Here is a 15254-nt window from a genome sequence, read left to right as displayed (position 1 = left end):
TCCTCCAGCAAACTGGCCCTGGGGTGGTCTACGCACATGGTGGCTGCCCCCCTCAGGCCTCTGCACAGGCAGGTCCTTCTAAGGAACCACTGTCCGCTCGTCTGACCCACGGATTCCCTGCAGACTGCAAGGCCTCAGGCCTGGCTCTGGGTGTCTTGTCCCTGCCAAGCCTCCTCTGAGCCGCCCTTTCTCTCTCTATTCCTACAGGCTTCCCTCTCTGTGTGGCAGGTGCTGGCTGTGCCCCTACTGGGAGGTGAGGGAGCCGGGTGAGAAGCACAGCTTCCCTCACCTGAGCCCAAAGCACCTGAGGACACACAGACACCAGGCAGATGGACAGCAGGACACTCCTGGGAAGGGCTGGGTGGGGGTGGGGCTTGGCTGTGAGGCACCCGCGGGTGGGCAGAAAGGGATGGCGAGCTGGAGTCGGCCCTTCAGGGGCATCCCAGAAGGGGCGTGGGGCTTGAGTGACGATGGAGCCCAAAGCCAGCCTGCAGGCTTCAGCTTTCCCTGCCTGACCAGGGAGGCTTACATGTGCTGGGGTTGTACCCCATTTCTGCTGCCCCACACCCTCTGCTGACCTCCCTGCTGGATCCTGTGGGTCCTGGTTGCTTTTGTGGCCTAGCCTAGACTCACACAACCTAGAAATGAGGCTGGCTACACAGAAAAGGTCTTCACGAGCATCACGTCCCTGCCATGCCAGTGAGGAGGTGAAGAGGCAGGTGGGGCGTTACCTGCCCAGGTCCCGGGACCCTCCTGGGTTTGAGGCAGCAATGGCTGCACCTCACCTCTCCCAGATGCTGTGCATCAGGTTGGTGTCCTTGTCCAGGGACACGGTGTAGCAGTCATTCTCCATGTGCACCAGGCGCCTGCCCACACTTGAGTCATGTCTCCTGGGTCTGCGGCCAAACTGCTTGGTGTTGGCCATCGTGGCCTCAGTCACCTGAGTGTCCCCCTTGGCCCTCCTGCTGGGCTTGATGACATAATACTGGTAACTGAGTCCTGGGATCGTGGTCAGCACAAGCAAGTCATAGACAGATGGCATCTCCTTTGAGTTCTGAACCTGCAAGGCCAGAGGGACAGGATCACAGGACGGATGTCACGGGGGGAAGACATCTCAGTCTCCTTAGCAACCCTGGGCTTACACATCTCTTGGATGGAGTGCTTGCTCCCCAGGGGGGCAGCAGGGTCATCCATCATTGGGCTGAGCTGGGCTCCCCTCCTGCATCCTCTCTGCTCAACAGGGTCCTAGCCCAGCCCCTTCTCCCTCCTCCTTCCCTTCTCCTTCGGGGCTGAAAAACCAACGTCCCTCCTTCCCAACTCTCCCTGCTGTTTCCTGCCTCTCTTATGCTGTTCCCTCGACCCAGAGGGCCTCCTCTTTGGAGGGAGCTCTCTTGTCTCTTCATCCTCCAATTTCCCAGAGGAGGGAGGTTTTCAGGTCATCCCTCCAGGATTTTCCTTATCTCCAAGTTATCTGATTTAGGGACAGGATGAGGACTCTGGGTCCATGCAGGGAGCCCCCTGACTCTTTAGGGAACAGGTGCCATCTCTGGGCTTCTGATGGGGGTTTTGTGGTGGGGGCTATTAGCAAATTTATGTGGCTCCTTATAAGATGGACTGGGACCTGGGCCTCCTTGCTGCAGTTCTGCAATGCTTGGACACACTTCTCCTCTAGCAACAAAACACAAAGAAATTGTATGGGACCAAAAATAACCACGTACATGCCCAGCTGGGGGCAAATTCTGGACAAAAGATACAAAAAAACCCCAAAAAACTTAACTGTCACTTTTAAAGAAAAAAAAGTCTGGAGGGAAAGCAGGGGTCAGAGCAAAAACATGGGCCCTGCACACACCACCACCTAAGGGGTGGACAAACACCTCAGCCACCCCTCCGACCCAACTCCTGAGCACACCCCTACCCTCACCCCATAGAAAGAGCCAGCTCCCCTTTTGGAGAACAAGCAAGCAAGGGAAGCTGTTGTTTGTTTTCGCCCTGCCTCCATGCTGCCGCAGGGGCCCCAATAAGTCTTGCCTGAATTTCTTGGTCTGGCCTCTGATCAACTTCTTTTAATTAAAAATGTCAAGTACCCTGGTCAGTGGGGCTTCCTTGGTGGCTCAGATGGTAAAGAATCTGCCTGCAATGTTGGAGACCTGGGTTCAATCCCTGGGTCAGGAAGATTCCCCTGGAGAAGGAAATGACAACCCACTCCAGTATTCTTGCCTGGAGAACCCCATGGCTAGAGGATCCTGGCAGGCTGAAGTCCATGGACTCGCAAAGAGTCAGACACAACTGAGCAACTAACACATTCACCCTGGTCAGTAATAGACCCTCCAATTCGGCCTTTCTGTGAACAAAAGCAGGCATCTTGCCCCACCCATACCCCCAAACGTGTCCTGAAGCTTTTTCTCCACTACAGTTATCCTGGGCCACATTCTCTGCCTTCTTATTTTGCTCCTGTCTGGATCCCCCTGCTAGAATATGAGCCCCCAGGGGGCACGGACTTTTGTTGGCTTGGTAATTTTCTCCGGCACCTAGATTAAGGCCTGACACATAGTAGGTGTTCAATCATCTTTAAGAGCGTTTACTCTTAGTGGGTATCACTTTTTGTTGGGGAGGGGGATGTTATGTGTTCAGTCTGCTCAAACCAACACCCATCAATGTCAGAGGAACCCTTCCTCTCGGTCTCAGTTAAGGACTACTGCCTGGACTGCTAGGTCCTCACTCCATGCCTTAACTGTCCAGTTCTGTGTCTGATTCCTAAATCCATGGGGCCTCCAGTGTCCAGGGGCCCAGAGTGGGCGTTCAGGAGTGTTTGCTGAAAGGTTGCTGATGGCAGAACCTTCTCCACCTCCCCAAGGAAGAGTCAGCTGGGTGACAAGTAGGGTGTTGTCTGGGACCACATCCAGTTCCAGGTCTTGGGAGGAGGTGGGGCGGGACCACCCACTCATACTGGATGCGGGTGTTGCCAAGACAGGAATTTGCCCCCAGCCCCTAACAAAGCACTTCCATAAAGACCAGCTTGTAAGACTCTGCATGGATTTTCCTATACAAAGTGGGAATTTTGATAATATTACGAAAGTGAAAGTGTTAGTTGCTCAGTTGTGTCTGACTGTAGCCCACCAGCTTCCTCTGTCCATGGGATTTTCCAGGCAAGAATGCTGGAGTGGGTTGCCATTTCCTTCTCCAGGGGATCTTCCTGACCCAGGGGGAATCAAACCCATGTCTCCAGCACAGAAAGCACATTCTTTACCATATGAGCCACGAGGGAAGCCCTTATAATATTGTATATAGCCTTATGTGGGCAGATGTCACCCATGCAGCCCACACCAGGAGACCTCCCAGGTTGGGGATGGTAGAAGGGATTTCAGGCCAAATCAGATGCCAAAGCCTAGAATCAGTGCCCTGGGTGGATCCCACTGACCCTGAGGACAATGTCCTCATAGTGGGGTTGTCATTGCTCACTAAAATGGCCCTCACTTCTCAGGGGTCCCTGCCTAGAACAGAGACAGCAATTGCGAGTGCAACCGAGGCAGGATTCCTGCCCATACCTGTGCAGGCACGGGGTGGCCTGACTCATCTGTGACGCTGACCTTGGGGAAGTCCACAGTCAGGGTAACGATGGTGGTGACTGTCCAGGCCAGGGGGTTGTAGATCACAGCAACGTATCCCCCAGGCTCAAGGCCTGCACACACACAAGAGGTTTACTTGCTGCCGTGTGAGACACTCCACACACCTGGGTGCCCCTTGGAACAAGGGAAACTGAGGCAGGTGAGACCAACCCTGCAGACTCCAGGGAGAGGGACAGACAGACACGGGACCTCAGACATGCAGCCACACTCTGTTCATGGCGCTGTCCCGGTTCCCAAATGTGGGATGGGGGTGTCCCTCCAGAAGCTGAGGGTCCATGTACTCCTCACCCATCTCTCCCTGTCAGCCCAATTTCCTGCTGAGTACACTGAGGTCCAGAGAGGTAGAATCACCTGCACAAGGCCTGGTGACTCATCTGGATGGAGACTCAGAGTCTGAAGCTCAGGGGATCAGGCCCCCTCCCTGGTCCCAGAAGCTCTCTTCTCAGAAAGGGGCCTAGACTCTACCAGACTGCAGGGGCTCCCAGCAAGGGCCTTGCTTACCTGTGTGGGCTGGGAACCTGTCCTGGACGATGGCGGACATCAGTTTCTGCACCCCATGCATCCCGTTGTTCAGGCGCCCCACAAACATGTCACTCACCTTGGGGGTGTGAGCCCCGGTGATGGCTTCGTGGTGCTGGACCTGTGTCCCCACCCCGAGCAGGATAAGAGTGCGGTCAGGACCTGCTCCTGCTCAGCACCTGCCCTCCTGGGGTCCACTGGGCATGGGCTCTCTTTCCCTCTTAGCAGGTGCTAGTGGAGAAGGTGGGGGTTCCCCCCACTTTACAGAAGGGGAAACTGAGGTCAGAGAGGCTGATGGACTTGCCCAACTTTGAAGACCTTGTGAAAACCTATACCTGACTCCCTGACCTGGGACAGAAAACAGACTTTCAGAGGCACCCTCCCCAGCTTGATCCCTGAGGAAGGCTTTCTTATCTCTCCCTGCTATTCTTTGGCACTCTGCATTCAAATGGGTATATCTTTTTTTTTCTCCTTTGCCTTTCGCTTATCTTCTTTTCATAGGTATTTGTAAGGCCTCCTCAGACAACCATTTTGCCTTTTTGCATTTCTTCTCTTGGGGATGGTCTTGATCACTGCCTCCTGTACAATGTCATGAACCTCTGTCCATAGTTCTTCAGGCTCTCTGTCTATCAGATCTAATCCCTTGAATCTATTTGTCACTTCCACTGTATAATCATAAGGAATTTGATTTAGGTCATACCTGAATGGTCTAGTGGTTTTCCCTACTTTCTTAAATTTAAGTCTCAATTTGGCAATAAGGAGTTCATGATCTGAGCCACAGTCAGCTCCTGGTCTTGTTTTTGCTGATTGTATAGAGCTTCTCCATCTTTGGCTGCAAAGAATACAATCAATCTGATTTCGGTATTGACCATCTTGTGATGTCCATGTGTAGAGTCTTCTCTTGTGTTGTTGGAAGAGGGTGTTTGCTATGACCAGTGTGTTCTTTTGGCAAAACTCTATTAGCCTTTGCCCTGCTTCATTCCATATTCCAAGGCCAAATTTGCCTGTTACTCCAGGTGTTTCTTGACTTCCTACTTTTGCATTCCAGTCCTCTCCCTATAATGAAAAGGACATCTTTTTGGGGTGTTAGTTCTAGAAGGTCTTGTAGGTCTTCATAGAACTGTTCAACTTCAGCTTCTTCAGCATTACTGGTTAGGGCATAGACTTGGATTACTGTGATATTAAATGGTTTGCCTTGGAAACGAACAGAGATCATTCTGTCGTTTTTGAGATTGCATCCAAGTACTGCATTTCGGACTCTTTTGTTGACTATGATGGCTACTCCATTTCTTCTAAAGGATTCTTGCCCACAGTAGTAGACATAATGGTCATCTGAGTTAAATTCACCCATTCCAGTCCATCTTAGTTCGCTGATTCCTAAAATGTCAATGTTCACTCTTGCCATCTCCTGTCAAACAGGAGAATTTACCTTGATTCATGAAACTAATATTACAGGTTCCTATGAAATATTGTTCCTTAGCATCGGACTTTACTTCCATCACCAGTCACATCCACAGCTGGGTGTTGTTTTTGCTTTGGCTCCATCTCTTCATTCTTTCTGGGTTATTTCTCCACTGATCTTCAGTAGCATATTGGGCACCTACCGACCTTGGGAGTTCATCTTTCAGTGTCCTATCTTTTTGTCTTTTCTTACTGTTCATGGGGTCCTCAAGAAAATTAGAGATACCAAGGGAGCATTTCATGCAAATTTGGGCACAATAAAGGACAGAAATGGTATGGACCTAACAGAAGCAGAAGATATTAAGAAGAGGTGGCAAGAATACACAGAAGAACTGTACAAAAAAGATCTTCATGACCCAGATAATCACGATGGTGTGATCACTCACCTAGAGCCAGACATCCTGGAATGTGAAGTTAAGTGGGCCTTAGGAAGCATCACTATGAAAAAAGCTAGTGGAGGTGATGGAATTCCTTCCAGTTGAGCTCATTCAAAAACTAAAAGATGATGCTGTGAAAGTGCTGCATTCAAGATGCCAGCAAATTTGGAAAACTCAGCAGTGGCCACAGGACTGGAAAAGGTCAGTTTTCATTCCACTCCCAAAGAAAGGCAATGCCAAAGAATGCTCAAACTACTGCACAATTATACTCATCTCACACACTAGTAAAGTAATGCTCAAAATTCTCCAAAACAGGCTTCAACAGTATGTGAACAAGTGAACTTCCAGATGTTCAAGCTGGATTTGGAAGAGGAACCAGAGATCAAATTGCCAACATCTGTTGGATCATAGAAAAAAGTGAGAGAGTTTCAGAAAAACATCTATTTCTTCTTTATTGACACTGCCAAAGCCTTTGATTTTGTGGATTACAACAAACTGTGTAAAATTTTTAAAGAGATGGGAATACCAGACCACCTTATCTGCCTCCCGAGACATCTGTATGCACGTCAAGAAGCAACAGTTAGAACTGGACATGGAACAATAGACTGCTTCCAAATCGGGAAAGGAGTATGTCAAAGCTGTATATAGTCACCCTGCTTATTTAACTTATATGCAGAGTACATCATGAGAAATGCTGGACTGGATGAAGCACAAGCTGGAATCAAGATTGCCAGGAGAAATATCAATAACCTCAGATATGCAGATGGCACCACCCCAATGGCAGAAAGAGAAGAGGAACTAAAAAGCCTCTTGATGAAAGTGAAAGAGGAGAGTGAAAACGTTGGCTTAAAACTTAACATTTAGAAAACTAAGATCATGGCATCCGGTCCCATTACTTCATGGCAAATAGATGGGGAAACAGTGACAGACTTTATTTTGCGGGGCTCCAAAATCACTGCAGATGGTGATTGCAGCCATGAAATCAAAAGACACTTTCTCCTTGGAAGAAAAGCTATGACCAACCTAGACAGCATATTAAAAAGCAGAGACGTTACTTTGCCAACAAAGGTTCATCTAGTCAAAGCTATGGTTTTTCCAGTAGTCATGTATGGATGTGATAGTTGGACTATAAAGAAAGCTGAGCGCAGAAGAATTGATGCTTTTGAACGGTGGTGTTGGAGAAGACTCTTGAGAGTCCCTTGGACGGCAAGGAGTTCCAACCAGCCCATCCTAAAGGAAATCAGTCCTGAATATTCATTGGAATAACTGATGCTAAAGCTGAAACTCCAATACTTTGGCTATCTGATGCGAAGAACTGATTCATTAGACGAGACCGTGATGCTGGGAAAGATTGAAGGAGGAGGAGAAGGGGGTGACAGAGGATGAGATGGTTAGATGGCATCACCTACTTGATGGACATAAGTTTGAGTAGGCTCCAGGAGTTGGTGATGGACAGGGAGGCCGGCATGCTGCAGTCCATGGGGTCGCAAAGAGTTGGACATGACTAAGCGACTGAACTGAGCTGAACTCCCCAGCTTCACCTCCATGGCCCAATCATCCCATAAGTTTCTAACCTGCTCCAGACATGCTCTGTACGTGACCTTGACACTCATCTGCATCCTACAGGGGCAATATTACCTCTTCCTCACAGAAGAGAGTTGAGTCTCCATCTCCATGGGGTGAAGCCACGTTTGTCCCCGCTCTGATGGTTGGGAAAGTCAATCCGTTTCCCCACCCACCCCACTCCCACATACACAATGACTAGTCCTGCCAACAGTTCTCTTTATGAATGTCATGGCCAGTGTGGCACATTTCTGACTGGAGACAAGTTTTAGCACTTCTTGGTTCTCATCAGTATGGTGGGGGACAAGTGGAGATGGAGATTTGTGGACATCTTCTTTTGTGGCAGCCACTGAGATCAGCAGTTTATATGTATCATCATATTCAACTGCCTGCCACCTGTCTAGGTGGACAGGGGCTTCTGATTATCCAGGGAGAGAATCAGGCTCAGAGAGCGAAAGTCACTTGCCTGAGGCCACACAGCTCAACTGAGATTTGAACCTGCACAGGACGGTTGGGCACCAATACTGCTCCACTTTGCCCTTTACCCTCTGGGTGAACCTGGTTCTAAAGCTCACTGAAGCCACAGGTGGGAGTCTGGGGACCTAGCCTTGATGCAGCTTCATCATGCACAGGTCCTGGGACCCAAGGTGACCTCCGTGTTCTCATCTGTCAAGTGGACCTGTAGTGACCGGGGACCGGGAGGATCTGGCGGCCTAGGGAGGGGGAAGCACACACCCAGGAGGGTCCCATCCTGTTCCTGCCACTGAGAGGTGTGGTGTTACCTCGGAGACTGCCCAGCGGAGCTTCTGGAGCTGCTGCAGGCCCCAGGCCCGGTCCAGGAACCGGTGTGGAGCCAACATGAAGCGTGTGAACATGGACTCCCCGGCGTAGAGCAGAGCACTGGCTCGCCGTGCCAGCCTCTTGAGCCCACTTCGGGAGGCATAGAACCCGGTCCAGGAATGAAACATATCTAGGAGAAAAAGGCCAGTAGTGGCTAGGATGTCCTGGAGCCCCCTAAGCCTCAATCCTGGAAGACAGAGGAAGATGGTGTTAGTGAAGGGTAGACTCCTACCAGGTTACCTGGGGAGGCAACCTGGGTTGGGGTGATATCAGGGCTCCTGCTCCAACCAGGCAAGCAACTGCCCAGGAGCCCTTGAGGAGATAAGCAGGTGGCAAGGTCAGGCTGGGCTGGGCCAAGCCTGGAGAGGCCTGGGTACTGAAGGACTGTGATGGGGACAAGACAGCCCAGTCAGCGTGGGACCCTGGGAAAGCCTGTGAGCAAAGGTCTTGGAGGACTTCAGGGGAGGAGGGAGTGGGATGAGGGCCAGGAGGACAGGACCCAGAGGGGAGGGGCCTGGAGTGCTGGCAGCCCCTGTGTGTCAGGATCCTGGAGAAGCCTGCATTTCAGTGGGGTCCCTCTGGCTGCCTGCAGGGAGGGATGGGAGGGATGAGAGAGCCCAGGAACTACTGTCCTGACCCTGGACTGAGAGGACAAGGGTGGTGGGGGAAGGACAAAGGCTGAGCGCCTTGGGGACAGGCTGTGTCTCAGCAGGTGGCTCACTGTTCGCTATTATTTCTGCTTCCTGCCTCCTCCCCAGGCTGGGCTGTGCTCCCATTCCCTGTTCTTCCCTCAAAGGACCTGGCTCAGACCAGGAGGGGTAGCCATGTGGCCTGGGGAAGGATCGCAGCTGTGGGGCCAGATGCAAGGGTCCTCCACACAGGGCCTCCCCCACGCTGAGTGTGGACAGGTCAGGCACAGCCCCTCCATAGCCTCAGCTCTAAGCTCAGCACCAACCCGCCAAGGCTGTCAAGATCCCACTGTCCTCCAATCAGGACCCAAGCCTCCTCTCTGATGTCCAGTCTCTGATTAAATGGCACCTCCTCCAGGAATCACCAATGTAGCCACGCCCACTCCACCACCCACAGGACTTATCTGTGTCCTTTCCACCAGGATGCAGCCACTTCCATAGACTTCCCCCCCCCTCGCCCCCTACCCCAGCCTCAACATAACCCCACATACATCCTTGTATCCCCTCCCACCTCAAGTGTAACCAGGCCTACATAGAGGTATCCACTTCCACCTGGGCTGGAGCCCCACCCACATCCATGTAGCCCCTCCTACTTCCCATTAGGGGGAGGAGAAGCCAGTCCTCCCCCTAATCATAGGTTCCCAGGAGGTGTCCTGAGAGCTAAACAGCTTCCCCTTCTCACCACTCAGATGAGAGGCCAAAGCCCAAGAGGTACGACCAACTCAGGTCTGGGGCAATCAGGGCAGTGCCCAGACTGGAACCAACCCCTCTCAGTGGGGACCCATCCTGGTGTCTCTTTGCAAGGGAAGGAAATGAGAAAAGAAGTATTTACAATTGAACTGCCATGTGGGTTCAGTCCTCCGGGAACCCACTTCACTGATAATGAGGACCTCTCCAGCTGAGTGATCCCAGCATGGACCTGGGGCTGGGCAAAGCTGGCTGGAGGCAGGGCCTGATTTCGTGTCCCTGGGATGCCCTGGCTCATGGGGACCTGGGCCCTTTCCAACCTTGATACCTTCTTCAGCCTCTTGGTTTCTCGTTCTGTGCAAAGACGGAGCAGGAGGACAAGGCTCCTTGAAGGACTCCGGGGTTTTATGCAATCAAGGTTGCAGAGGATTCGACCATTTGGCCAAAAACATTCCCTACTGATGTCCTGATCAGGCCCTGGGCTGGGGTGTGGAGGGTGGTTCTGTCTCCCTAGCTGTCAGTGGGAGGCTGTGTGTGCAAAAGTCCTTCCTGGCTTGTAGATAGGGGAGCCAAGTCTGCAAGGAGCTCAGCACAGGGGACAGTGGGGTTGGGCCTGAGAGTGGTGCTGATTCTGGGCAGGCCCTGAACTAAGATTCCTTAGGAGGGACTGCCCAGATCATGTCACAAGTGGGACCTTACCCCACGTGACTGAGATGCTATCATAAACTATTAACGGCAACATCTGCTGTGCCCTCTCTTTGGGTCAGGCACTAGGCTAAGGGCTCTCCTCCTTCTCACTTAATTTTTACCTTTGATGCACTAAGCACCACTAACATCCTTATCTTCCTGACAGAGGACAGATCCCAGGGTATGCATGTATCCAGGCAGAAGGCTCACGCCAAGACCTTTCACCCCTTAGACCAAAACCATCCCAGACTCCAGGACACAGGCTTGAGGAAGACGAGGTTCCCCAATAAGGACTATGTGGTAATCAGTGAAAACTGGGGCCCTGGGGGCAAAGAGGGGCCAAGGGATCTAGCCTTAAAGTCAGGAAGGCTTCCTGGAGGAGGTGACTCTACAAGGCAATGAGGACTTTCCAGAAAGAGAGGGTGGGAGGAGAGCACTCCCACAGGGAGCACTGTAGTGAAGGGCATAGAGACAGGAACCTGCTGAGTGTGGACCCTGGTGAGAGGTTCAACGTGCTGGGACCAGGCTGTGTACCTTGGTGGGTCAGGTAGGTGCGAGCAGCCCCCATATCTCCCCCAGTCCCCCTAGTAGGCTCCAAGCTCAGGGCTGAGCAGACACTGCGTTTGGAGACATTTTAACTCCCTGGATCACCACCTCTACCCCCAGAGGCTCATACCTGAAGAATACGGCAGGAAGTCACGGTGGTCTCGGACCTGCACTGGCTCATGTTCAGAGTGCAGAGTTTGGAAGTATTCGCTCAGCGTGGCGTACACCATCAGGACACCAAACTGGGATACATGCTTGTTGATGTAGCCCATTAGATAGTCCATGTTGGCAAACTGCACCGAGGCATTGAAGAACTGCCTGTCGCACCCCTGCAGGCCAGGGAACAGAAGCAGCGCCTTGCATTTCTGGGAGCAGAGCCCAAACTAAACAGGGTGAATTCCCCTTCAACCCCCAAAGCCACCCTCCTACTCCCCATGGGGGCCAATAACCTTCCAAGTCAGCTGGCAAGCTCAATGCCCTGAGTGCTTCCTTCTCTCCCCCACTCTCTTTATCATGTTCTAATGTCACCCCTAGTACTGGTTTATCATATAGCTGGATATTTGTACTTTTCCAGCACCTTTCCCCAACTCTTCTTCACCTTAACCTCACCTCTGGAAACCACGAATCACCTCTTTTTTCTATAAGTTTGTTTTTTTTTTTTTTCCAAGAATTCACATATAAGTGAGATCATGCAGTCTTCCTCTTTCTAACTGATTTCACTCCCTGAACATTTGTTAGACTCCATCAGGATTACTACTTACTAATGTCATTAATAGTAACAACATACTAAGTATAAATAACAATGGTAATAGGTTGCTCATGTTTATTGCCATTAATTTCATCTTTAAAAAGGTTGTCAAAATTTAATTAAGTTGGTAAATTCCTATATATCTACCAAGACTGACTCATGAATAAGTAAGAAATCTGAACAGACTGATTACCAGTTACAAAATTGAGTCAAAGTCAAAAAACATCCCAAAAAACAAGTTCAGAAACAGTCAGTTTCATTGGTGATTTCTACCAAAAATTTAAGAGAAAATAATACCAGTGCTGCTCAAACTCTTCCAAAAAATGAAAGAGGAGGGATTGTTTCCAACCTTATTCTGTGAGGCCAACATTACCCTGACAGCAAACAAACAAACAAAAAAAGAATCCTGCAGAAAAGAATGTACAGGTTGATATTCTCGATGAACATAGGTGAAAATATCCTCAAAAAAAAAAAAAAAAAAAAAAAAAAAAAAAGCGTTAGCAAGCCAAAGTCAGCAATACATGCAAAAAACACTACACCATGGGGTTTATTCCAGGGATCCAAGCATAGTTCAACATCCACAAATCAATGTTGCACACCACACTGAGAAAATGAAAGAATCACACATTCAACTCAAGAGACGCATAAAAAGCATTTGACGAAATTCAACATTCTATTATGATAAAGCTCAACAAAGTGGGTAGGGAAGGAACATGCCTCAACTTAAAAAGGCCATATGTGACAAGCTCACAGCTAACATCATGCACATTGATAAAAAGCTAAAAGCTTTTCTTCTGTGATAGCCAGTGGGAGTTTGATGTATGACACAGGGAACTCAAAGCCGGTGCTCTGTAACAACCTGAGGGATGGGGTGGGAGGGAATAAGGAGGGGAATTCAGGAAGGAGGGGACACATGTATGCCTGTGGCCAATTCATGTTGGTATATGGCAGATACCATCACAATATTGTAAAGGAATTATCCTCCAGTTAATATAAATACATTTTTTAAAGCCTTTCTTCTAAGATCAGGAAAAAGTCACAGATGTTCACTCTTATCACTTTTATCTAACATATTATTGGAAATCCTTGCCATGGCAATTAGGCAAGGGAAAAAAAGGCATCCAAATTGGAACAGAAGAAGTAAAACTTTTGGCAGATGTAATGATATATGTATAAAAACCCTAAAGACAAAATCTGTTACCAGTAATAAATCCAGTAAAGATACAAGGTACAAAATCAATATACAAAAATCACTTGCCTATTAGTGTTTCTGTGCGTTAATAACAGACTCTCAGAAAGAAACAAGGAAACAATTCCACTTTGCATCAAACTGATTAAAATACCTAGGAATAAATTTGACCAAGTAGGTGAAATATCTGTACACTGAAAACTATAAGACATTGATGATTGAAATTTAAGAAGACACAGATAAATGGAATGATATTTTCTGTTCACAACTGAAAGAATTTATATTGTTAAAATACCTGTATTACACAAAGTAATCCACAGTTTCAATGCACTCCCTATGAAAATCCCAATGATGTTCATCACAGACACAGAACAAACTATCCTAATATTTGTGTGGAACCACATAAGACCCTGAACATCAAAGGAAATTTTGAGAAAGAAGGATGAAACTGGAGAAATCACCTGCCCTATTTTCAAACTGTACTCCAAAGCTACAGTAATCAAAAAAGGCTGGTACTGGAATGAAAAGAGACATGCAGATCAATGGAAGAGAGCAGAGTGCTCAGAAATAAGCCCAGGCACATGTGACCAACTACTTTATGGCAAAAGAGCCACGAATATAAAATGAGGAAAGGAGAGTTTCTACAATAAATGATGTCGGGAAAACTGGATGCCATGTGAAAGAATGAAACTGGACCACTGTCTAACACCATGCACAAGAACTAACTCAAAACGGATTAAAGAATTGAACACAAAACTTGAAACTATGAAACTCCTAGAAGAAAACATAGGTGGTAATCTCCTTGCTGAGGTCTTTGTTGCTGGACCAAGCTCCAGTTCACCCATGCCATGCTAAGCAAAGCCAACTACTGATAACTGGGTTTGGTCAATGTATATATATATATATGTATACATACATATCTATATCTATCTACCTATGTATCTATGGATAGAGAGTTTATTTGCAGTGCACCAAGAAAGGAGAATGGCAGCTCATGCTCAAACAATCCAAACTCCCAAATGGCTTTCAAAGGAGAGTTTTCAAAGGCAACATTAGATGTGAGGGTTGTAGCATGCGTTATTAGCTCATGGAATTTCTTTTTCTTGGTTGGTGGTGTTATGGTATTTCTGGCTCCAGTTAACCTGAGGTCTACATACTGGTGGTCAGCACACAGTCAACTTCCTTCACCTAGTGCGGGTTTTTGTGTCTGCAGAACGACGCAAGTACATGGCTCTCGATAGTGCCCGTAGTCCTTGGAGGATCTGCAGGTCCTAAGCTAGTCTTACTTCCTTTTGTTACTGCATTCCTTTGTCTCTTCATTTTCTCTTTTCTTTGACTGAATTTGCTCCTGGGAACTCAGGGAAGATCTAGGAAGCTAAAGCTTTTCTACAAACAAGAAGTGAGGGACAGGGAGGGTGTGGGAGTCTGCCCCTGAGAAGGGTCCTGCTGGGTTTCATTTTGATGATATTTCTCTTTTGTATTTGACACCAAAAGCAAGGGAAACAGAAGAAATAATGAATAAGTTGAATGACATCAAACTAAAGAGTTTTTGTGCAGCATAGGAAACTTCAAGAAAATGAAAGGACAACCTACCAAACAGGGGAAAATATTTGCAAATTATATATCAGATAAAAGATTAATACCCCAATTACATAAGGAACTCATACAACTCAGTAACAAACAACTGGTTAAAAATTGAACCAAAGACCTGAATAGATATTTTCCCAAAAAAGACATACAGATGGCCGATAGACACACGGAAAAATGCTCAACATCACTGATCGTCAGGGACATGCAAATCAAAACCGCAAGGAGACACACCTCACACCTGTCAGAATGGGTTTCCTGTCACATAGAAGAAGCAACAAGTGCTGGCGAGGATGAGGAGAAAGGGGAACCCTCTTACACTGTTGGTGGGAGGATCAGCTGGTGGGGTGAAGCCACTGTGGAAAATAGACTGGCAGTTCCTCAAAAAATTTAAAGTAGAGCTACATATGAGAGCATCTGGATATTTATCCGAAGAAAACAAAATTACTAAGATATCTGCACCACCATGTTCATTGCAACATTATTTAAAATAGCCAAGATATGAAATCACCTAAGTGTCCATCAGGGCTTCCCTGATAGCTCAGTTGGTAAAGAATCCCCTGCAATGCAGGAGACCCCGGTTCTATTCCTGGGTCGGGAAGATCCACTGGAGAAGGGATAGGCTACCCACTCCAGTATTCTTGGGCTTCCCTTGTGACTCAGCTGGTAAAGAATCCACCTGCAATGCGGGAGACCTAGGTTTGATCCCTGGGTTGGGAAGATTCCCTGGAGAAG

The 15254-nt window shown here is 48.5% G+C and overlaps 1 protein-coding gene across 1 annotated transcript in view; it reads right to left on the bottom strand.

The window, feature by feature from the left end:
• The window catches only part of LOC102265585 (epididymis-specific alpha-mannosidase), a 45340-nt gene that overhangs the window by 11232 nt on the left and 18854 nt on the right, over positions 1 to 15254 (bottom strand). Inside the window, exons 7-11 of the mRNA XM_070371901.1 lie at positions 11126 to 11324; positions 8329 to 8516; positions 4128 to 4266; positions 3546 to 3679; positions 786 to 1060 (exon numbers count right to left, since the gene is read on the bottom strand). Of these exons, the coding sequence (XP_070228002.1) occupies positions 786 to 1060; positions 3546 to 3679; positions 4128 to 4266; positions 8329 to 8516; positions 11126 to 11324 (935 nt within the window). The remainder of the gene's footprint in view (positions 1 to 785; positions 1061 to 3545; positions 3680 to 4127; positions 4267 to 8328; positions 8517 to 11125; positions 11325 to 15254) is intronic.

This window comes from Bos mutus, chromosome 6, assembly GCF_027580195.1.
Source record: "Bos mutus isolate GX-2022 chromosome 6, NWIPB_WYAK_1.1, whole genome shotgun sequence".
In the NCBI taxonomy this organism is placed as follows: domain Eukaryota; kingdom Metazoa; phylum Chordata; class Mammalia; order Artiodactyla; family Bovidae; genus Bos; species Bos mutus.
This window is presented reverse-complemented; position numbering and strand designations above follow the sequence as displayed.